The sequence below is a fragment of the Megalops cyprinoides genome, chromosome 6, assembly GCF_013368585.1.
Source record: "Megalops cyprinoides isolate fMegCyp1 chromosome 6, fMegCyp1.pri, whole genome shotgun sequence".
NCBI classification, from domain to species: Eukaryota; Metazoa; Chordata; class Actinopteri; order Elopiformes; family Megalopidae; genus Megalops; species Megalops cyprinoides.
Window position 1 is genome coordinate 22,424,560 of NC_050588.1, and position 23,314 is coordinate 22,447,873.

Sequence of the window (23,314 nt, forward strand, 5' to 3'; positions counted from 1 at the left end):
GATATTATAGAAACACTTGAAACGTCAATACCCTCCACTGCATTACCTGGTTTTATGGTAAGAGCAATATTTCAAGGCTAATTTATTGAGTCTTCAGACTGTCACGCCAGTCTATGAACAACGGCCATTTGTTCTGAATAGAAACATACGGCTCCCTTTACCCAGTTTTGCTCTGCTGCAAAGTACAGCGAAGTAAAACCAAACACAGCTCACCCTCCTCGCTTTGTTCGAGAACCGCGGGACATGGTGCTGGGGCTCCTCACTACATTTTACCCCAAAGCTGGAGCAATAAGCTCCAGGGTAGCAGTTCAGAGCACTGCTGTGGACTCAGCATTTACATTTACATTTAGTTGCTTAGAAGACACCTTTATCCAGAAGGACCTCACATGGGCTTTCTTACAAGTCAATCATTCACACAACTCCATATTTGCAAAAGCAATTTGGTTAATCACCCTGGCCAAGGGTAGAGCAGCAATGCCCCAGTGGGGAATCGAACCAGCAAACTTTGAGTTACAAGCCCTGCTCCCTTTCCAGTACGCTACACCGCTCTGGTTTTCGGACCTGGGTTTGATTCCTATGGAGAGAACTCCAGCAGCGCCCCGGCACAAATCAATTTACCTCATTTGCTGCTGTGTAAATATTTAAAAGGCCGCACTGTACTGAAGATTGCGTTGGCTGCAAAACTGAAAACACAGTAAAAGGCACAGGATAATGGCAGCGGATGAATATATATTTGACAGAAAAAAAATCATTCAGTGAGTATGCAAACAAAAGCAGTTGTTCCGCTTGAGCTGTTCTGCATCTAATAATGAGCGCACTTTCCACACTCTGTCTGAGCAACACCATTTTTCAAGTGGTGTTTTGGTGCTTTAACTGATAATATATTTGAAAGCAACTCTTGATAAGCTAACGTTTGATACCCTAACATTTTCAAACCATTTATACTTTGTTGACCTTACACCATTTAAAAGGGCAAGCATAGCTAATGTCCCACAGTGCATATCGATTTCCCCACTCTTAACACAGTCCCGTTTCCGCTTTGAGACTAGGGATTAGGCTACACGCTCACTGTGTAAAGAGACCAACGTCAAAAAGCACACGGATATATCTTTCTTAGTGCGCATATTTGAACTTTAATAACTGGAGGGAGGCAACGCTTATCAGCAAAACAAACTGGAGAGCAGAGTGAGAAACAGAGTGGGGAAAAAGAGCGAAGCCATTCGATACGGTCCCCTGTGGAGAGGTGAAGTGCTGCCGGTCTCCCTCAGCACCAGACGAAGGGCCCCGTTTCCTCTACTCACTAGCGCACAGTGTCCACGTCAAGCAGGAAAGCGCTGGCTCTGTCACAGGGTGAGATGTCAAGAGCATGGGAAACTAAGAACCCCTCCAAGGGAATGGTACCGGGTTTTGCCCTGAAAGACGACTCCTTGCAAACGTCTCCCGAGGCAGTGGGCCCTGCCCGAGCCTCCACAGAAGGCGGAGAGCTTTGAGCGAAACTGACGACCCCCTCCTCCTCGTGACAGAGCACAGCACACATCTCAGCAGGCACCAAAGCACACAGAGGAAAACTAAAGACGGTCTGCCTCCTTTTCTTGGTTCTGGGTGTCATTCAGGACAGAAATAGTTTTTACAGATGGCCTACCATCCAAAGCTTTCCAGGAACATGGAGCAGTCCCCTGGACTGCCTGAAGGCTGGAACTTGCTACCGACAGGGCTTTGCGATAATCAACAGCTGGAGGCAAATTTTCTGAAATCTTTTTTCACTGTTATTATTACTCAAAATTTCTGCAGTCAAGGCAACCGCAAATGATTTTCTTTTGTTACACTTGGGAAATGTATTCCACCGATTAATAACAAAGAATTATGTCTTTTCTCCTTCAACAGCTCAAAGTAAAGTGAAGAGGAGGTCTCTTTTGAAAATCAATCCCCGAATCTTGAAGAAGGGTGGCTGATGTTTGTCGACACCTCTTCTGACCCACTGTTCCTGGGACAATTTCAAAGCATTTCACAGTAACGCGCCCTGATAGTAACTCAACTCTCTGCCACTGAAATTCTTACTTGAAATCACATTGATAAATTGGGGTCATCTACCAAAAATAACTTTCCACTACTGCACTGTGGTCTCTACCACATTCTTTGAATATGAAATCTGCCTCAAGGCATTAGACAAAATAAGATGCCATGTGAATCACCATGCCCTGCCAGACTGGAAATTCAGTCCTCAGTGGATGCCTACATGAATTTAAACAGAAGAGGAACCAGAACTCCAAAATTTTGAAAGCACTGTGTAAATATATCACTGTTGCAAACAGAGGCTCGCATGCAAATTACAGTACCAGTCAAACGTTTGGACACACTTTTCTTCCTTTATTTTTTACTATTTTCCACATTTTAGAATAATAGCAAAGCCATCAAAACTATGGAATAACACAAATAAAATTATGCAGCGACCAGGAAAGTGTAATAAATATTATGGGACATTAGCTCTCTTACATTTTAGATTCTTCAACATAACCGAATGTTTTTTTTTTTTAATTAAAGATTTTTTGGAAATAAATTTATGCATAGGCATCAACTTCCTTATTTGTTTTTCTAAGAAACAAATTTCAAGCATTTAAGCATAAGCATTTAGAACAAAATGCCTCTGAATGCAAGTTTCCCATTATTTTAATTTTTAACTCTTGGTCAAGTATGAACCAGCCGAGTGTACACATACACGCATGGGATGCGTGAAACAGCACCTCTGCTGCCTAATTCCCATCTCTATATAGGGCAACATGCAGCTTGCACATAACACAACTCTTACATACACAGAGACACTCATCTGTTCCATTAAGTGAAGCTTACCAGTCTCATCTCAATCAAAAGTTAATAACTAAAAACAATTCTTGAAATGTTCTCCCTTTTTAATAAATTTTCAATGAATATTCTTTCAAAAGTTCATTGGTGGGTTGGCACAGTGTTTTATCTAGTGAATATAACACCTCAATTACTATTTTCACAGGTCCACTGATAATCCTAACCCACAGCAGAGGTCTTCTGTGCTGCACCCAAAATGTTGGATTTGAGTGATAAAATTGTTCTCTTCTAGATATTTGAACAACCAATGATGGTTATGATTAATTATTATCAAGAGAACCTATGAGACTAAAGCTGACTAAATAAGCTAATTAACTAATTAATTAAACAAAACACCTTACCATAGCCTATCATAGCCTAAAATTGCATTTGTTTATGAATGACCACTTTGTTGTTGGCATTTATTGGTATGCATATATTAATATGCTCATGTTATACTGTGACAGATGATAAATATTGTAGGTATGTTACATCTTTCTTCTTGTACCCTTGGACTGTTGTGAGGATTCAAACCTTTCAAAAGACATTCAAACATAATCAAACACCAGGCTCAGTTCAGATTTCAGATTAACAGATGTGATAGCTGTCACACTTTGTGAGGGGCTCTCCTGAGGTGAAAGAGTCTGAGAGTCATTCCAGGTGGGTGGCTCTGCTGCCTATAAATATTACTCCATCAGGACTTGTCATCAGGGCCATCAAGAGCAAAAGACATCTGCTAGTAAGATACATCTCCAGCGACTATTCATTCATAGCGTTCTGCCAGAGTGAGATACCTAACAATGTAGATCTACCACAGGTTAAGGTAATTCTATTATATAATTATGTATACTTATTTCAGCAGGATTGAGTTGACATAAAGATCAATGGGGAAAAATCCTTGAAAAGCAGAACCGCACCCACCAAAACCAGCACTGAGGTGTAATTCAAGTCCTACTGACACATATTCACAATGTATTCAAAGACACTGTTTATTTTCTTAATATTGGTATCAGCCAAATTGCCCTAAATCTCTATACGCAGGGACTGCTGTAGTATACTGAAATACAGTTCATCACTTACTTTTATATTCATGTAAGGTTCATTTAAGAAAAATTTGCATTAATAATTCCATTCAGAATTGCCAGATTTAAATCTCACTTTTTTACAAATACAGTCCATATACAAAAATTCTTTGCAGAAGTGCATTACATGACTTAAAACCACAATTTCTGAACAAAACAGGTTTTAAAGTGCAGTTAGTAGCTTGCTATAAGTGAAAAAATTCAATAACTTGTAAAATAAGGATATCAGTGTTTAGGTGTTTTTTGTTTTGCAAGACAGCGTGTAGAATACCATATAAAAACTGTATATCCTTAGTTCTTAAAATAAGATTAAATATGTTAATCAGATACAAATCTAAAAAAACCCCACAAAATTCTAGATTCTAAATATCTGTGGTGGAGAAAAGAGAGAGTCTATTACTTACATTATGATTCTTGAACATTTTGCAGACCGAAAATTAGAATTCTTAAAAGGAAACGAGACGAATCAATGAAATGGAATCTTTACGTTTGCTGTGAAGGGTAGCACACGGGGGAGTTCTGTACCTGTCTTGGGGTTCAAGGAGTCACACTGGGCATTGTACATGTGCACAAACTCCTGGTGCCTCCAGATGAGCTCATCGCGAGAGCCCTGGGTAGAAAGGTGGAACTCTTTGAGCCTCTTCTTGAGCTCACGGACAGACATCAGCGCGTACACAAGCTTGGTCAAAGGCTTCCTCTTACTGTCCGCGCTGTAAAACAGGAGGGGTCAGGGAGCTGTTAGACAAGTCCATCCGCCTACAACTGTCGTCACACTATCTTTACTTGACACAGTGGTGACAGCAACATGGTGCTGATCAGAGCTGTAAAACTGAGAAGCAGCATAAATGAATCCCTGGAAGAAACATCTTCATGAAGACCACAGCCATTCAATCACCACAGTTATGGTTCGTAAATACCACAAATGTCTTCATGATGATCATTTTTATTGCCATCTCATTGCTCATCTTGAACCATTTAATCTTCACTATCAAAACTATTATTTACAAACATAATAATGTCACTATTATTAATGAACACAGCCGTAGAGGATGTAGCTGTAGTAGAGGCGTGAGTCATCGCTGTAATGACAGTGGTGTTTATTGATCATTAATCCTGTATCTTTTCTTTTTTGAAATTCACTTCTTGATTTGATTTCCAGAGCAGACACTGTCCAGAAGTCAGATGAGGGTCGATCTTGCAGGAAGTGCGCTTCATCACATCGCTGCCTTTCCCAGTAATCGTGCTCGCAAGCACACGAGACAGCTAACTGAGCTATTCCAGAGCTATTCCAGGCATTCGCTCTCAGACAGCAGTCTGGGACTGGCTGAACTTGAGAAAGGAAACCATAGATAAAGATGCACAACATATTAAGTAACCCTGACCTAATATACACAGACAAATAATGATCTACAAGCCAAAATATTCAATGACTGGGCTAAAGGTCACCCAGCTAAAGCTGGCAGGGCAGGTGATATATTTGAACATTTGGCAGCACAGTGAAGCATGCCTCTGTTTTATCACTCCTGGTAAGACTCGTAAATCTTGGGTTTGCTGGCTTGTAAACATTCGGCTATGGTTCTGCCCAACACTGTTAATTTGAGATTCAAAAGTATCTGCATTTCCCACAGCACACGCAGAAAATAAGACCAAGGTGGTCTGGTACCACCCTGCATTCAGTCCACTGCGTAATTCCCATCTACGAATGACCATCCCTGGGTCATCTTAATCACTAAGGTAGAAAAACAGATATAAAAACAGGGGGAGAACTTCTGCTTCATCATTTTGTCTGTTGTATTTTCCTAATCTAAAAATTGTCCCTCTCTTGATGCACAGTCCCGGAGCAGGCTGGAGGACACCAAAGACACCAAACCATAAAATGCGCCTAATCCATCACTCAGCATTCAAGGTCCACCACAAATCACACTTGCATCGGAACAGAAAACCTACTTGTCTTCAGCCAGGCAGAAAAGATTTTTCCCAGTGCATTCATCTATTGTGCGGAGGAACTATACATTGGATCCTGGTATTGTGAGCAGGATCATCTAACATTAGGGGCACAATATATGTCGACACAAGCCTTTCACTCGCATTAGCAGCAAATGACAAAAAGATAACAAAAGAAGGTAGAAAGGGTTCTTACAGCAAAATTCCAGCACCAGGTTGGGGAAATAATTACAACTGCACACTGAACCTGAACGTCACTGGTTAAGGTCACTCTTCACTAGTGAGTGCCCAGCCTGAGTTTGATCTCATGGGAGAAAGAAAACATTTTGTTTTTCTTCTTACTCATTACATATTTGAACTGCTAAAAGCTTATTTGAACTGTGCAAATATTAAAACAAAAAAGCTCTCTTCTGGCTATGTTTGTAGGAGAGTATCAACTATTGAGCAACTTGTGATTCAGATCGAGACTTGCTACCAGTAGCCCCGCCCACACTGTAGATGCCTCCCTCCTTTCCCCTGAAGGCTGAGATTGTGCTCCCAGGTTCTTCACTAACACTGTGCAACTTTCACGCAGGATGTGGTCAAAAAAGGCACAGATTCTAATCTCATTATCCTAATGAACCCTGGGATTTCAGTGGGCTCATCATTCTAAAAAGTGCTGAAAACAGAGGGTGGGGGAGACTCAGAGCCAAAAACAGAAAAGCATTATCGGACCACCACTGACTGATTTTCTGGCATGAGCCACATAGCTTCAAATCAGTTTCACATTTCTCTCAGATTACCTTGTTTTCTTTATGTCATTTGAGAGCACAAACTTTGTAAAGCGTGGATACAAACGTCTTTACATGTTACAAGTCAAAAAAAGAGAGTCATGGATCTATAGTACTGACAAACTTGGCCACAAAGAAGCTGGAGCATTAGTACCACTGCAGACCTAACATACAACTCTAAGATGCAGAGAAACATGAGCAGGAGACTACATCATATTAATCCTGCATCTGATAGGACTGTGGAACTAATTATTTTCTGGAAAAAGTCCAGTAATATGTTTGGAAATAAACCCTCAGGCAAAGTGTTTAATTGGATATAACATGAAAACATCAATGGCCCTAACAAGGCTGATATACAAATACCTAGTACTTCCAAACAAAGCTTTCGTTTGGGATTAAATTCTGGAAGTCAGACGGTCAGAGGCCCCTCGTTTTCTTCTGTCTCAAGGATGGAGGTGGCCAAAGCCGATTCTTGCCACATTCGCACTAGATTTTAGTGTCTGTACAGCTGCCTCATCTACAACATTATATTGGGAATATTTTATGTATTCATACCAACTGAGCTGAACTCCTAGTGAGGAACTGAATTCCTCAGCTGAATTCCTAGTGACACCTGCTGATACCTCCAGGGATGGAGGGTGAAAAATAAATGGGAAGCCAGCTTATAGTTACATGATTCACCCTTAGCTGTTTGGTAACATGAAGCTCTGCTTCAATGCAATGCCAGCTATGGACTTTGCAGGAGAAGAGCACTCTAAAGAATACTTGGCATACACTGCACTCTGAAAGCCCTGGAGATAAAACAAATGCAGGTAAAGCATGGGAAATGGCTCTCATTAAAAGGACTGATGTATGAATAAAAAAAGAAAACCACTCCTGGTGAACCAGGTTTTCCTGCAGGTATTCAGAGGGCAGTAGAAAAGGACATAAAAGGGACACTTAAGCCTGGAACCTACAATGTTAGAGAATCATAAGCTCACAGTATCTGTTGCACTGTATGGAACGGTTGTGAGTTTGTGGATAAGACAAGCAAAGAATTTGTGAGTCGCCCACTTTTCTAATGTGCCGATAAAAGAAAAGGTAGTTAAGAACCGGAACAACAGCACCTGTGCACGTCTGGGTTTCCAAACTGTTTCTATGAGAAGCTATTACTGGAAAGAGGTGCTAGAGTCTACACTGTTGAACAGTCATTTTTCACTGGCTGTCAGCAGCACTTATGGAAGACCAGGTTGACGCACCACATAATGCTGGTTTTGGAAGTCTTCTACCCTTCTGGACCCTGACTCGTGGGTTTTAAGGGCTCTGATTTCAGTGCACCCATGCTGTTTTTTTTTTTTGTTTTTTTTTAAAGGAAAACACAGCCAGCACATATACGGTTATATCGAGGCTGAAATTAAGCAATGCGTTCCGGTTTGATTCACATTAGTAATCGCCTGTCGCTCGACTAGTGGTGGAGCAAATGTATTAGTGCAGGGCCCTTATTTCTAAGCACTTGAACAGCATGCTACGACGTCTACAAAAACAGTTCAGAAGTAACAGCAGTCTGACGGTACCTTCTCAAGCTCTCTCTTTTCTCATCTCTCATCAGGCAGCTGTCCAGGTGCTTGTTGATGTACTGCTCTGGCACACCCACTGAACACACAGGACACTCCACTGAATCAGAAACAAAGGAAGGCTTTCTGTGATTTCCAGAGAGATATGAATCAAAACTGCAAGAGACAAGAACATTTCACATGCACTGGGGCATCTCTTTCAAAAGGAGAGGTTACAAGTTTGATTCCCAGATGGGGACTGATCCTGTGTCCTTGTGCAATATACTTTAATCACTTCGATAAATGTAAGACCATACAAATGAATAACGTGTAAAATGTATGCTACAAATATGAAGTCAACCCATGTACAGAATGTGTATGGAGGCACTGCATACACTATTCACAAGCCTGTTTGCAATTTCAGTCTTACTGAAAAAGTGCAGTCATTGCTTTGGCAAAACTTGTTTAAAAATTCTTGTTTAAATTCCCCAATGGCATGTATTTTAAAATGAATACATGACCATAACAAAAAACAGCCTTTTAGCCAGCAACCTCTGTGATTTTGTACACTAGAGCAAAGAGAGACTGAGGAACAGGCTTTAGCATTTCCCCAGATTAATCTGCACTGTCCCTGACCCCAGGGTCCAGAGGCTGGCTTCACCTTTCACCACGGCCTTTACACTCTGGGAGGTGGATGGAGATTCACAGTTGGAGGCCAAACTTGATGACGGCCCAGCAGCAGGTATCTCCACTGGCTCCTCTTTCACAGTCCTCGTCTCTTGTGAGGGAACCTCCACTGGCTTCTCCCTCATGGTTCTGGTCTCCTGTAATGTGGTCTGGCTCACACTCTTGTTCCTGCATGCAGGCTGTGTTCTGGGCTCTTTTAGAGGAGTGGCGGAGGATGAGGAAGAGTCCCCTTTTTGAAGAAAATGAGTCAGGATGGTGCTCTCCATTTTTGGACGCTTTGGATTTGGTGCTTTCCTTTTGACAGAGGGGTGAAGGGTCTTTGGAGAAACAGGTGGCGAATCAAAATTCATCTTTGACAACTGCTGCCTATAATCAGGAGGGGGGAAAAAAGGAAAGGAGAGAAACACAGTCACACTTGAAATGGTTGAAAGAATTGAGAAAAAACTGCAAAATACCACACACCATGCTTATAGGTGAAAGGTAAAATAAACATGTTCTGCAGTCAGAAATACACCCTGTTTGATTATAATAGATCCTGACCCCCCACAGGGAGGTCTTTTTTTCTCCTGAGAGGAAAGCACTGGTGATGCTTCACCACTGAAAAGCTGCTGACTGTAATCAGAGCTCCCTGACATAAACTGAACTGGTTCAATTATTCCATTTTCCTGCTGAGAGAGACAGAGCTGTGCTCTTGGCCATTCTCATGGAAACACACAGAGCAAACAAAAAGACTGGAAGCTGAAGAGCCATTACTGAGACATAAAATGGACTTAATGAGGTGTGCTGTGCTCTGCTTTCCCCACCAAAATGCTTTGATTTTGTCTGTATTTTACAGGTGGTGTGCATACACGTTCACTTGCTCACACACAAAAACACACCAACACACGCATGTGTACAAACCAGAAACACACACGCACATTCGCTCTCTTGCTCACCTACACACACGTAAAAACCAACTCCCTAACATACAAACTCAATGCCCCACAGCATCACTCATTACTTCTAGGCCTAACAGAAAAGAGTTATCTGCTTCAGATGCCCAAAATCAAACACACATGTCAAACACGCATGTCACAGAGGCAGGACTTGCTTGCACACCATTGTCTTACAGGGAGATCCCGGGGGAGAGCTTGCATACAATGACAGGAGGCAGTTCCATTCAATGTCCAGAGCAAAGAGTAAACACACACATTTGTGAGGGGGTATGATATACACAGACAGAATTAGACCTTTCATGTTATGAGAACAGGAAACCAGCTATTCACTGTATCTCACACGATATGTCAACTTGTTTTCAGTTTCATGGCTGGAAGAGGAAAACCTATGGAAAACATAAGTAAAGCATCAGATCAAAATGAACACAAACCTGCCCTATTTTCAGTACTGTAAACACTGGCAGATGGTCCGAGTAGGAAAAAAGAGACACATCTTCTGGACATGTGCTTCTCTAGTTCACAAAGCACGCACATCTTCACAGTCTGTGACTTCAATGGTGTCAAACTTGTGGGACTTCATCAAAAAGCAGATCCAGGCATTACCAGCCAAAGTTAAATAGGAATCCTGTTCAGAGGGGTTCTGCATCCACACTAATTATATCGCATGATCTGTAAACATGTCAGTGCAAGGACTGACATTACCAGGTTTCTAAATACTGACTGGAAAGTTTTACAAAAACATGTATGGGTTTTAACACTGTCGTGCTGTAGGCTGAATATTTGGGTAGAGAAGTAACAACATCCCGATTAACACACTAGTGTCCATATAAACTTCCAAGTCAAATCACTGTAACCATTTACAGAAATATCAGTATTTCACTTTGTCCAAAACCATCTCATCTTCCTATCTGTCTTTCCACTTTGATTATGAGGGGAGAACGAACACAGGAAGGATTGGGAAATCATCTGGGATGTCTCTTGTCCTCTCTGTCATTAAAAAATACAGTGGCAGTTCAATACCACTCGTGAGGACATACTTCATGCAGTGTGCTGGCCATGAGAACAGGATGACGATTCCCGCCGGCCCTCCGAGACTTCAGATTTACTATTGCAACCACTGGATCTGGCTTTGGCCCGACTGCTAAGTAGGAGGAATGGCAAAGTCTGAGATGAACTAAGCCTACATGACATCTCAATCTAATTTCCTGGTGGATTTACTATTTAGACCTTAAGAGCTCGAGCTGAACCCAAGTGATTTGTTGTTGGGAAAGAAAACATATAGATTTCAAAAGGTTTGTAATCCCTGATTCAGGAGCACCCTCCTTTCCTACCCCACAGAGGGAAAAGAGGAGAAGGTCCACAGCACAAGGCTTAAATCCTGAAGATATGAATTACAGGGGATTTTAAATATAATCACCATGGCGCTCTGTCCTTGACTTTGAATAATGAATTTAAGAAATTGGTTACATGCACTCGATTTTTAATTTTACCTTCAACTATCATTTTATTTCAGTGACTGCCAGACTTGTGATGAACTGTAGCGAATAAAAAGGAAGAAACTGCTTAAAACTGTTACACAAAGAAGTAGCATCGCATTTACTCCCACCCCTTGAGAAAACCCAGGAGCCCTAACAAAATGTGTACACTTCACACCACATCCATTTGGATTAACTGAAGTCTGTCAGCATATTCACCCAGACGACTATCATATTATTGAGTCTCTCTTCTTATCTCTACGTGCAGCAACAATCAGGTCCACAGATTAAAAAAAAAACCATCCAATTAAATTAACACAACAGAATTCCATGTGGAAAGCCAATAAATGCCATCACAAGAGTCTAATTGATGAGGCTTTTTTTTTTTGCAACAGACCGCAGTATCTATTAGAAAGCAGCTGGGAAAAAAGTGTAGACCTAATCACTGTTCTGATCCCTGTACTTTAGGGGACAGGACAGGAACACTGCATAATTGGGTAAGAGGAAGTCAAAGTGTGCCTGGGCTTCCATTAGAAAGCTCATTGATCATTGTGCAAGAGAATGACCCTCGGGGAGGAAGCCAATACCGGGACCTCAAAGCAGAGATTCTAATTACATTCCAGCCGTCCCCTGGTACTGCCTGGACTAACAGGCGAGGTCAGAGAGGTAACGTCAGCCACACACATGCAGCTGGCTCCCCAACTGGCATTTTCTTAACAGGCACATGTTAACACCAGAGCTCAGAATACAGGAAATGCAAGCAAACCCAAGAGCTATCTTCCTCATGCCATTCACTGATTATAATTAGCCTAATTATGCTGGCAAGGAATTAGTGACCAATAGTGCCTGAGAGAGTAATGCGTACAGCACAAAGAGGACATTACCATGATGGAACCTTGTGGAATGTCTGTTTAGTGCCATTTTGGGTTCTGCCTAAATTGTAAATAATAAATAGTAAATGGTTCACTTATTAGCACCTTGCGGCAAGCATTAATGTGCCGCCTCGTCACAGAATTCAAATGAGTTTAGCTCCCCGAGAGCAGGAAGCAAAATTCATAACAAAAGCATTTACTATGGCAATGCTGTCTTTTATCCAGTTCCACTGTGGTATGCGCTCAATGTTGATGCAGTGTGGACAGAGGCGAATATTAAGAGAAGCAACTGTCCGATAAGACGATTTTTTTTTCAGGATATGAATCAAGAAGCTAGCAGAGAGGGGAACTTAGTGCTAGCCGGCACTGTTGCCATGTGATGTGGGTGTTGTTCGGGCACATTCACACCACCGCTTTCGTCAGCTCATGTTCCCCCTTGCTGGTCTGCAGGAAATTAAACCACTTAGAATGGGCAACAGCAGCACAGGCTGCTGCCCTCTCCCTCCTCGCCCCTCTGAAATATCTAAGCAGAGCGAATAACGTGCCGTGGCGGACAACTGAACCGTCATGATTGATATCAGCCGGGAGCGTATTTAAGAACTGATAACCATGTATTGCGAGATCCCATCTACAGCCGCTGCAAATCTTCCCAAAGAGAGACACCTTCACAGCATCACCTAAAACCCACACGCAAAATGACTGTGGTAAATACTCCAGTCTTAGTTAAAGAGGGGACCTTTTTATCGTGCTGTATATGACAATGACCCAAATGTGCTCTTTCATTTTTGAGAATATTACAGTGAATTTATTTGTGAGACCTCCATTTAAAACTCAGCCAAGGAAGTCAAGAGAAAGACCCAGAATTTAATTCAATTTACTCTGAAAGGTTAAGTATCACCCTTCCCATTGCATTAATTGGTAATTAAAGAAAGGAGCATAAAACTTCTCAATTTTATGAAGCCGAAATCCCAATTTGATTGCTCAGGAAAATCCACAATATATAAGTGGATAAGGGAAAGTAGGCCAAAGAAAAAGGTTCAAAAGCTGGTCACCAGAGGGCAAGTGAAAACGTTAATAACAATAAGGAAAATACAATTTTGTCCCATTTACTATTAATCTTCTACATTAGTTTCAGTTTCCTGTATTCACGATCATGATGATGATGTAATGCAAAACAGCTTTGCCCACACTGGGGAATATGTTTACCTTGACTGCTGTGTTTATAGTTGCACATTTTTCAAAGTGAAGCAATAAAAATGACAGGCACTGAGGTAATCTAATCCTGTACTGCATCGCGGCCCAAGGACAATGTATTCCCAGCTTCTGGAGAAAAATTCCATGTCCTGAGCAACATCTCATACAAAAGTATGCTATATGTGCGGACACCTCCAATAAATCTGTTTTTTTTTTTTTTTTTTTTTTACAGTAGTAGCGCTCACCAGTGCCCACTATCTACTTAAGCAGCTGGATTTTTATTTATTTCATTTTTTCCCTCTGAGGCCACTACAGGAACGTACATTTCTCAAGGACACAATGCAACATTCAGATCCAAAGTCTAATGCTCTAAACAGTTTCCACAGGCTGCACCTGAATCGCTTCAACAGCAACTTTCAAACCCCAAATAACATTTTTCCTGCTAAAATACACCTTTCATTTCAACACCCCCCCGCACCCAGTTTGTGTACTGCTAATGATTAAAGGACATCTAGAGCTGCAGTTTACCTTAAACTGATACCTCCAGATGTACATTCATCTGGAGCTTGAAAATACATTATTATGGTTTTTTCTGGAGTAAGTTATTAAGAATTTTAAAGTTAGTATGTCCAATTAGATGCTGTCCCTGGGGCCTAAGTATTCATAACAAACATTTCCTCAAAGTACACACTTTCCCCAGCTTAACATTTTCTCATAGACCCAACTTGGGTTCCTTTAAAGATTTTTTAATGTATCTATGCATCATACGATACCTTGCTGCTTGGAAGCTCCTGACCAGATCATCCAAAATCCTGTTGTTTCTTAGATCTTGTTCTGTCATGGCCTGAAACGACACATTTGACCCCATGATACCTCCCTCTGATTTCCTGTTGCTCCACAGGAGAGGCACATTGCTGAAGTACTCATCATTAAACTGGAATATGGTGCCTGTTATGAAGAACCCACCCACTCATCTACTTCCAAATATAAACGTCTCCCAGCTTTAAGAAAGCTGTGAACAAAAGAAACCCTTTTGGATGAACAGAGTACGGTTGTAAGATCTGGCCTATCTCCCAATGCTTTTATAGATATATTAGTTTCGGCAATCTTATACCTGTCTCAACTACTTGACACTTGCCATAAATCACTAACCACTTCATACTTAATGGGAAATTCTCATCTTTATTCATAGAATTTTAGGTCAGAAAAAAATGAGCAATTTAGAACCAATGCATTTAATTAAAACAGGAAGCTTAGGACAGAAAAAGAAACAATTCCCAGCTCCACAACGAAATTCACATAGCATGTGCTTCCATGTCTGAAACACCATGACTGTCTGTCTCACACAGGATTGCTTATGTGACACTGGTTTTGAACTTGGCTGATCTTTTACACAACAATGGCAGAGTGAAGGACTAGGATAGATTAAAGCTGCTTAAATGACAACTGCCAGTATAACTGAATCATACTGTTCTGAAAATTAAGTACTTACAGTACATTTACAACTACAGTTTAACTGCATTAACGCGGAATTCAGGAGACACCTACAAACACATTCTACATGCATGGAAGAGCAGTCGGCAGGACGTCTGTCAAATAATGTGCTTATCGTTATTCACTGTCCAAAGAAGCAGAGGCTAAAAGAGCACATTTCATCAAAACAACACAATGGAATGGTTCCTATTTTTATGAAGGTAAGTACCCTAAATTAAAAGGCACAGAAAAGTATAGTATACTTACCAAATTACATATTGGACATTGCAGTTTGTAGGAGAGAAATTTCCGTATGCACAATGAACAAACTGAAAGTAAATAAATAAATAATAAAAATAAAACAAAACACTTCTGACACCCTGAACATTTATAATTTAAATAGTAGAAATGCTGGATTAATTCTCCAAAAAGACTCCCTGTTGATCCTCATCCTAAATGTAGAAAATTGCTCGTTAGCTAGAATAATATCCAGTACAACTAGGCACTACAACTAGCTAGCTAATGAAGACCAAGCTGTATTCTTTCATAATCTAGTTAAGACTGTGAATATAACCATTGGCAATTCCACCCCCAGAACATCATATTAACTTTAACATTAATGTAAACATTAGCTACCTATAATACGAGTTATAATAGCAGTATAAGGGAGTTCAGTGGCTAGCCATCTAGTTATTTAGCATTCTGGCTAAGATGGGTAAATTCACTACTTACAGTTATGTGAGCACTTGGTCATCATAGAAATACTGAGGTAGTCAAAGCATATGGGACATCGAAGCAGAGCATCAACATTCTAAACAGAAAGGAATATTCAGTTAACGTCACTACTTGTGATTTGGCTTCACGTACATATTAACCGTTTTACTTCGCTTTATGCTGTCTCTTACGATGCTCCTTAAATTTGCTACCTAGTGAAATGCCTAAACAATTTAGTTAAGATGACTATCTAGCTAGTTGTTTCACCTAACTTGATAACAGCTGCCAAACACCAAAAATGAGCACCTATCAACATATAGCAACTATCTCGGTGGATACCATAATAAAACAAACTTCAATGGTACCTAGCGGCTCTAGTCAAAAAGCTGCTTTTAAAATTTAATCTAGGACCAGTTTTGCTAGCTAAGGATTAAGGTTGGTTAGGATATATGGTCCTCTATCAACATTTAAAGTCAACTTCTGCCTCGAGCTAACAAGCTAGCTTGTCCGAATACAGTGTCCATCTTACTCGACTGCTTTGATCGCTAAACAGCTAGAGAGCAACTGTTTCACTTACTTTAAAACATGCCAGATTTGATGGCAAATTGGGTTCATCTAACAGGGACATGTTAGACCTGGATAGGGCAACTGAAACGGTTGTTTTCTGTTGTCTGTTTCAATATGTTTTCAACCAAACTAGTTCATGTACTCTTTTCATCGGTCCCGCGCAGTGATTTGCTTAATACTTCCGTATGACACGGTATCATTTCCTGTATCGCTATTCACGTGACCTATAGGTCATGTGACGTACAATTGGAACGCTAAATGCAATATTGGCTGTTCGGTTCTGGAAAATTCAGTGGTTGCCGTGATTGGATTTGACTTTTTGAGGTGCAAAAAGTTGGAAGTCAATACATTGTATTTAAATTCAGGACTGAACTGGAACATAAAAATGGTGTGGGACCAATTTGGAACCAGTTAAAATAATTAAGTGGCGCAGGGCACTCTGTGCAATTACAGGTAGCCAGTTGTGGTTCACTTTCGGTCTCTGCTCTGTAGGGCCGCTTGCTTCTACCACGTTTGTTTCCACAGGTCTCTGGGTGTGGATGGGATGCAATACAACAAAATAAGACATACTGGTTTGTTAAAAACATACAGACAATAAAATATCTTGAAAGCATTCATCTGTATAATTTACTTAATGTAGCCTACTCTAACATACATACTAAATATGTCATAGGATTAAATGAAATAATGTTTGAATAGCACAGTTCCTGGGCTTACTATGCCAAATAACAGAAGGAAACACTACAGAAATTATTTTTTCTTGCCAGTAGGCTTCAAATCACAAAAGTAACCACAGCAACCAACACGCTGAGTACAATTAGCCTATAACTGAGCTGTTTATTTCCGTGCAGAGTGGTGTATGCTTTTAAATTGGCCGTTTGACAAAAGAAATGGAATTGGAATGGATTAGTTAAAACTGAGATGAACTGAAATCTCCCTCTGCTCCAGCGCACAGCAAAGATATTGCAACAGGCACATCTATGCATACAATATGTGTGTCATACAAGTTGTGTGAGGCTGATGGCTTAAGGTCTCATTACAGGGTTTGGACAATTTTGACTTGGAATAATAAGGTCTGTGTTGTAGAAGACCTGGGATCTGTCATTTATGGCCTCACTGGAATGTCCCAAAATAAGATAACATCAGCCATGTTAACTCATCTACCAATGTTTGGTTTCATATGACTGGCTTTCCGCTGAAATCAAAGTCCAATTTAAAAGGTCAATCTCTCCATAGTCTTATCAATCAAAGCTGTTATTTTAGCATTTGTGCCACATTACCTCACAAGCATGCCCTCCTTTAGGGTTAGCAAAAGGTTAGCAAAATAACTGTCTTTCCACCACATCCTTCAAAAGAATGTTTTCAGGGGGAAAATAATCTAGAACTTTGAGTGGTTTATTTATTCCCCCCCTTTGTTTTGCTGTTCCTTTGACATGGCAAGCAAAGATTAAATGTGAGCAGTCCTGAGACAAGGTGCCAAATGTGTTGAAATCACGTCCAGCGACTCTTCATTCAACAGGTCAATGCCTCAACATCACTGCAGTCATGTCACTAAAACACAAACTTGTCACATGGAGTTGACACACTGCAATAAATCAAGTCAAATGCCAGTGTTAAATTTCAAGGAAGTTAAACTCCAAGTGCTTGTGCACAGTTTTCCCACCACCATGCCCCATTCACATTGATTGCTGTAAACATTTCTCTTGATTCATGTTACAGTTATGAGGATTGACATTAGTGTTGTTGGGAGCCTGGATTCTGTTTGGATGTTATGTATGTTATTGGATTGACTTTGCATGTTATTTCTGCATAATGGGCATTGTTCCATGTCAAAACATTTTCAAAATTTAATGTATACTGTAATCCAATAAGCTAAAGATAAAATTTGAATTTCATTTATTACTTAATGAGCAATAATGTTATTCTATTGTACTATATTCTGTTCTATTCCAGGGACAATTGGCATAGTTTCCTTTTACTGACCAGTGATCATCCAAAGAACTGTGACACAATAACAGTGTAAAATCTTTAGACAAATGTGCTTAAAATTTCTTTTTTGTTCATTCTGTCAAAAATGCATTTCAGTAGTCACTGACCTCATTTAGCTCCGCCCCATTGCAAAACAATCTGACTCTTGCCCTTTAACCACACCACAGCTATTTTATGGAGAAGCTACAGGAGTAAGCAACACAAAAAGAATTTCTACATTAGACCGTATTTATTGAAACAGCAAGGTGAGGGAGGTATTTTTGTCTTCTTCATGCCAGTGTTATCCAGAAATCTGCTGCAGCCTCGGTCTTCTAGTGTTTGATTTGGTCACTAATCCATAATTGCTAATTTTTGTTGATATGTGAAAAGCAACATGTCGGTTGGTACGGGGGGGGGTGGTTCTTGCAGCAATCAAAAGCTTCACGCTGCTGACACATAGACAGCTTCTGTCTGAAATGATGTACTGATTAAATCATCTGACTGTGATAATAGCACCTCTGAATGTTGCTTCTTCAGGCCCTTGCTGTGTTCCATTCCTCACGTGGAGCTCTGCAATTCCACACACACATACACACATATCACCTTGGAAAAAAAAAACACTCATTTCATTTATGCTTCAATTCAAGAACTCTGGGGGAACATTATGTGCAGCAAATGAATTCAGAGCAATCAAAACCCCACTTCCCGTCACATGGATTATTATAGCCAGAGCTGAATGCAGCAGCATGCTTTATTTTCTTGTTTTGTGACAGATACTTCAAGGGCTAAGTCTGAAGTATGATAGAGAACAGATATTCTATCACAAATATATATGAGAAGTAGCCAGGTACAGCATGATAAATGCTGTGTATGACCCTTACTGTGAAACATTGTGACCCTTGTCAAGCAAGTCTTCAACAAGAATGCTAAATAACCATTTTGTCCCCTTGTAAACTTCAATGAATTAAAGCCTTTATTTCAAGCCAAAGCCAAGCCAAACAGGAATAGGTCTCCAGGTTTGAGACAAGTCAAGCCCCATGGTGATTATAATACATTTTACTCTTCCGCAAGCTTATGCAAGGAATTACTCATTGGATGGCTCTTTGTATTGCATATTTCTTCATGTTAAAATGACATGTTTTGATGTAAGATGCTGTTGCAGTGTTTTGTCCTCCTTCCAGAGGTGCCTTCCACGGAATAACTATATTACCGTTGTGATTGCCTGTTTCCATATCTCACTCCTGCTGGTAGCTGCACATGCTCAGGGAAGTACATGTGAATTGTACAGAATTTCAATAAACTTATTCCATTAGTCAATTCTTCCCAATTTAGCTATCCAGCCTAACAGCATACTGCAAAGTTGGAAATGCATACACAAACATATACACACAGACCCAAGATGCCCAAGAGCATGTTGAGTTTTATGGTGAACTGGTGTAGGTAATGCAGGAGTACCCTGCTTAGATGACTATCTTATTTATTGTATTGTGGGGCCCATATTAGGTATACATTGGTGCATAGGACAGCAGCTGTTCTTCAGGGGGAAACATAAGTCTGCACCACAAGTGACACCTATTTTGTGAATCCTTCATTTCTGAACAAAGAAAGAGATGCATTTAATATGCTTGTGATTTTAATCCAGCACTGAAATCCTTTCAGACAGTTTATTGCAATTTTGTATTCTTTTGTTTTTGTGCATGCCTTGCTTTTATTTGAGATTATTAAATCATTTTTGAATCCCAGTTCAACCAGATAGTCCCCAGAATAAGAACAGTAGTATTGGGATTGACATAATCAGACACAATTAGCAAGGTACAATTTTTGGCACAGATTCCGCCTTCAGGGTGCTCCTGGTCTGCCCTGAAGCAGCAAGCCATGGGTCTGAGATGCCACTTCCCTGGAGTGAGTGGTGCCAGGACGAAGGCTGGAGATACAGATGAGTCACTGAAACAGCAGAGGGACCTTTAGTTTGGTTATAAAGTATGTTTGCACTGACTAGCTGCTGGGCTGACAAAGAACTGGAGATAAACTGGAAGAAATTAGTGTGAGTTATTGTTACTGTGTGTAACTGTATTCCATATGCTCCATGCAGCTTAATTCCTTCAGGATCTTACCCATAATGAAATTAAAAATATATATATAAATATGATATAAAATATGAGAATGAAAAATACTCTGTAACTATTACTTCTTCCAGTTAGCCAATATGTCTACCTTCAAACTGATAAGAAGACTGATGAAGCTGGTTGTATTCTAAACAGAAATGCATATTTTCCAAGTGACTTAGCTGCTGCTGTATCCTATAGTTACAACTGGATGCAGTGGAAGATGTACGTAGTATGAGGACCAGTTCTCCTAAATCCAGAAATAGCTGGAGAAGGAGCATTAAAGTATTTTTTCCAGGATACTGTCTGAGAAAGCAGCCTCAGCTGCAAGGTAATTATGCTATTTGTCTAGTGCTCCAGATGGTAAAGATGAAATCCCCAATCCATACAAAACCACACTCCGGAAATTCACGTCCTATATGCTTTCTGAGGCAGGTCTAGACTGTGAACACACTTTATCCTGTGGAGTGTGTTTACAATGCTGTAACTGTCCTCGTGTAAGAGAAAAAAATCTGGCATGGATAAATTGCACCATTTTAACAGCCAAGATGAATAACATTTGTTATTTTCTTATCAAAGTATAATCAGACTTTCTCATAAAACACTAAACCCCACACTTTCTGCCACAGGAGTGCTGATATCACACATACTTTGTTGTCACAGATATGCTTGAGCCAGATATACATTATGTGAAACTGTGAGAAGGCTGTTGATAGAAGCCGCCATTCATTTCAAAATATTTTAAAGTATTTTAAAGTTGTGGTGTAAGTGGTAGGTTCAATGTTCTGCATTCACCTCAGGCTATATTCATTCATTATTTTCTCAGTGGAAATGGTCTTGATCTTTAGCAGAGGAAAGTGAAAGGTTGGACTGTACAGAAACTGAACTTGCTTAATGTTATAATGTGTCTTAAAAGAGGCCTTTTTAATCATATGGCAGTTCACTTTGGCAGAGGCTTATATTAAATAACAAAATTAAAATAAAAACTGGGGAATACCTTATCTGAAGTAACTGCTGTTGAAATGCATGCCCATTTATGGTGAAAGAGAATTAGCCTACAACAAGAAACATTAAAGCACATATGTTGTTAATTAAGACATTCCAGATTTTATTGCCAATATCAATGATGCATATCTATATATGAATAGCTAGGTATAATAGTAGTGCATTACATTATTGGCATTTAACACACGTTGTCATCCAGAATGACTTATATAGGTTACAATTTTTATGTCATCCAATTATACAGCTGGATAATGACTGAGGCAGATAAGTACCTGGCTCAAGGGTACAGCAACAGTACCCCTGTGGGGAATCGAACCAGCAGCCTTTCAGTTATGAGCCCTGCTCCTTACCACCATGCTACACTGCACTGTAGTAGTAGTTAGAGAACATTTTAGCATAATGACAAATCATGTGTAAGACTCCTTTTAGACATGTATTACCTATTCATTTTGTTCTCCCAGGTGCAAGGCCTTGTCTATTACTGACTAATATTAATTGACAGCTAAGTATTAAGCACGTAGTTTATATAACTATTCATCCCATAAAGTAATTTCCTTAAAATATAATGATTTATTATTTCAAGCTAATGGTAATTTAGCAAACATACTAAGAAATGAAAAATGTTGACAAATACGAGAAGTACAAAGATATGACAATAAACAGTCCATCTATTTCTGACATACGCAGATTGTAAGAAGTAATTTTTTAACGCATTACCTTTCTTAATAAAGGAGACAAAGGTCAAATACAGCACTGGCTAATGGTGTAAAAGGCATGCAATGAGCAAGCTTGAAACATGTGTGGAATCTTAATGGTGTAGGTCAGAGTTTGACAACAACTGAAATGGTAAGAGAAGTGAGGCCCATGCAGTTATGAGAAGACCCGCGGAATAAAAGCAGGAAAGACAGATATATATACTGTTTTCATATGACTTCAGTGGTTACTTGCAGACAGTTTCATCAAGCATGTGCAATATTTGATAAATTACAAATCATCTGTGCATCAATGATTTCACTGTGCCACAATAGCTGTACCCAGTATCTATTCTAGAATATGCTGGATTAAATAAAAAAAAATCTAACCATGCCCCATTATTACTGTAAACAAGCATCAACATAGACATGGAGAATTCTGTCAATCAGATGACCATTGATTTCTGGGATAGATTTGAAAAAGGATTTGAAAAAGATTTGGAAAAAAAAAACTGGGAAATGACTGCTGCAGTGTATGCAGGGCTTGTGATGCCTAGAGAATACAGCAGCCCAGAACCAACCTAAAACCAATTCAAACCAACCAACCTGGAATATATTCCATTTTATCCTAACATAATTGCTGTCATTTCATGAGACACCTCACAAACACCAGTGAACACTGAAGCTTTGTCAGTGCTGGAATAAGCATACTTATCCTAGGATGTTCCATATGCGAGTCAGACCATACCCCTCAAAAATGTTCATACCAAACCAGAAAATCAGATCACTTGTATAGTTTCTATATAGTTTCAACAATGAAAGAGAGAGAATTTTCAGTGAGTGCAGGGAACCAATTATCTGGACCATGTACTGTATAGAACTTCCATGGTTCTTACATAACACTCTTCAGCCATCACCCAGTTTTTTTCATATTTGGAAAATATTGTACAGCATATTGTACAGCAGGTGTGCTCTTGACCAAGGCTCAGAGTCACAAAGCGTTCAGCTTAAAAGTCTTGCAGTTGCCTGCAGCCTGCATCTGGTTTTTGATTTATTTCTTGGATGAGACAGTCCTGTGCCAGGATGCTGCTGTAATGAGATTGGTCTGGCTGTTCAGGTGCTCACATCCTAATGCCTCTTAAAGAGGTGCCACTCTGGGGCCAGACCCATAAACCACGAGTGCAGCTCAAAAGCAGATCAACATTGCAGTGATGTTCTCCAGATAGTGTCCAAGCCTGTGGTCTTGATATTGATTTGGCCAGACTGTGTTGCTACAGGTGATTCTGTCTTGGCAATTTATGCTTCAGGAGATGCTGTGTGACACAGAAAAAGAAATTTGTTTTAATTACTGGTCAGTGTGACAGGTAAATCACATTTTGGTTTGTTTCTTTATTTATGTATTATGAAGACATTTATTGACATTTATTTGTCAAAACATTTTATCTTTTTCTACGAAACTAA

The 23,314-nt window shown here is 40.0% G+C and overlaps 1 protein-coding gene across 1 annotated transcript in view; it reads right to left on the bottom strand.

Moving 5' to 3' along the window:
• Positions 1-16,144, bottom strand: part of rad18 (RAD18 E3 ubiquitin protein ligase) — a 47,164-nt gene extending 31,020 nt beyond the window's left edge. Inside the window, 8 exon segments of the mRNA XM_036532120.1 lie at positions 4,446-4,630; positions 8,146-8,287; positions 8,828-9,014; positions 9,063-9,219; positions 14,103-14,173; positions 15,070-15,131; positions 15,535-15,613; positions 16,094-16,144. Coding sequence (XP_036388013.1) covers positions 4,446-4,630; positions 8,146-8,287; positions 8,828-9,014; positions 9,063-9,219; positions 14,103-14,173; positions 15,070-15,131; positions 15,535-15,613; positions 16,094-16,144 — 934 coding nt within the window.
• Positions 16,145-23,314: the final 7,170 nt, after the last annotated feature.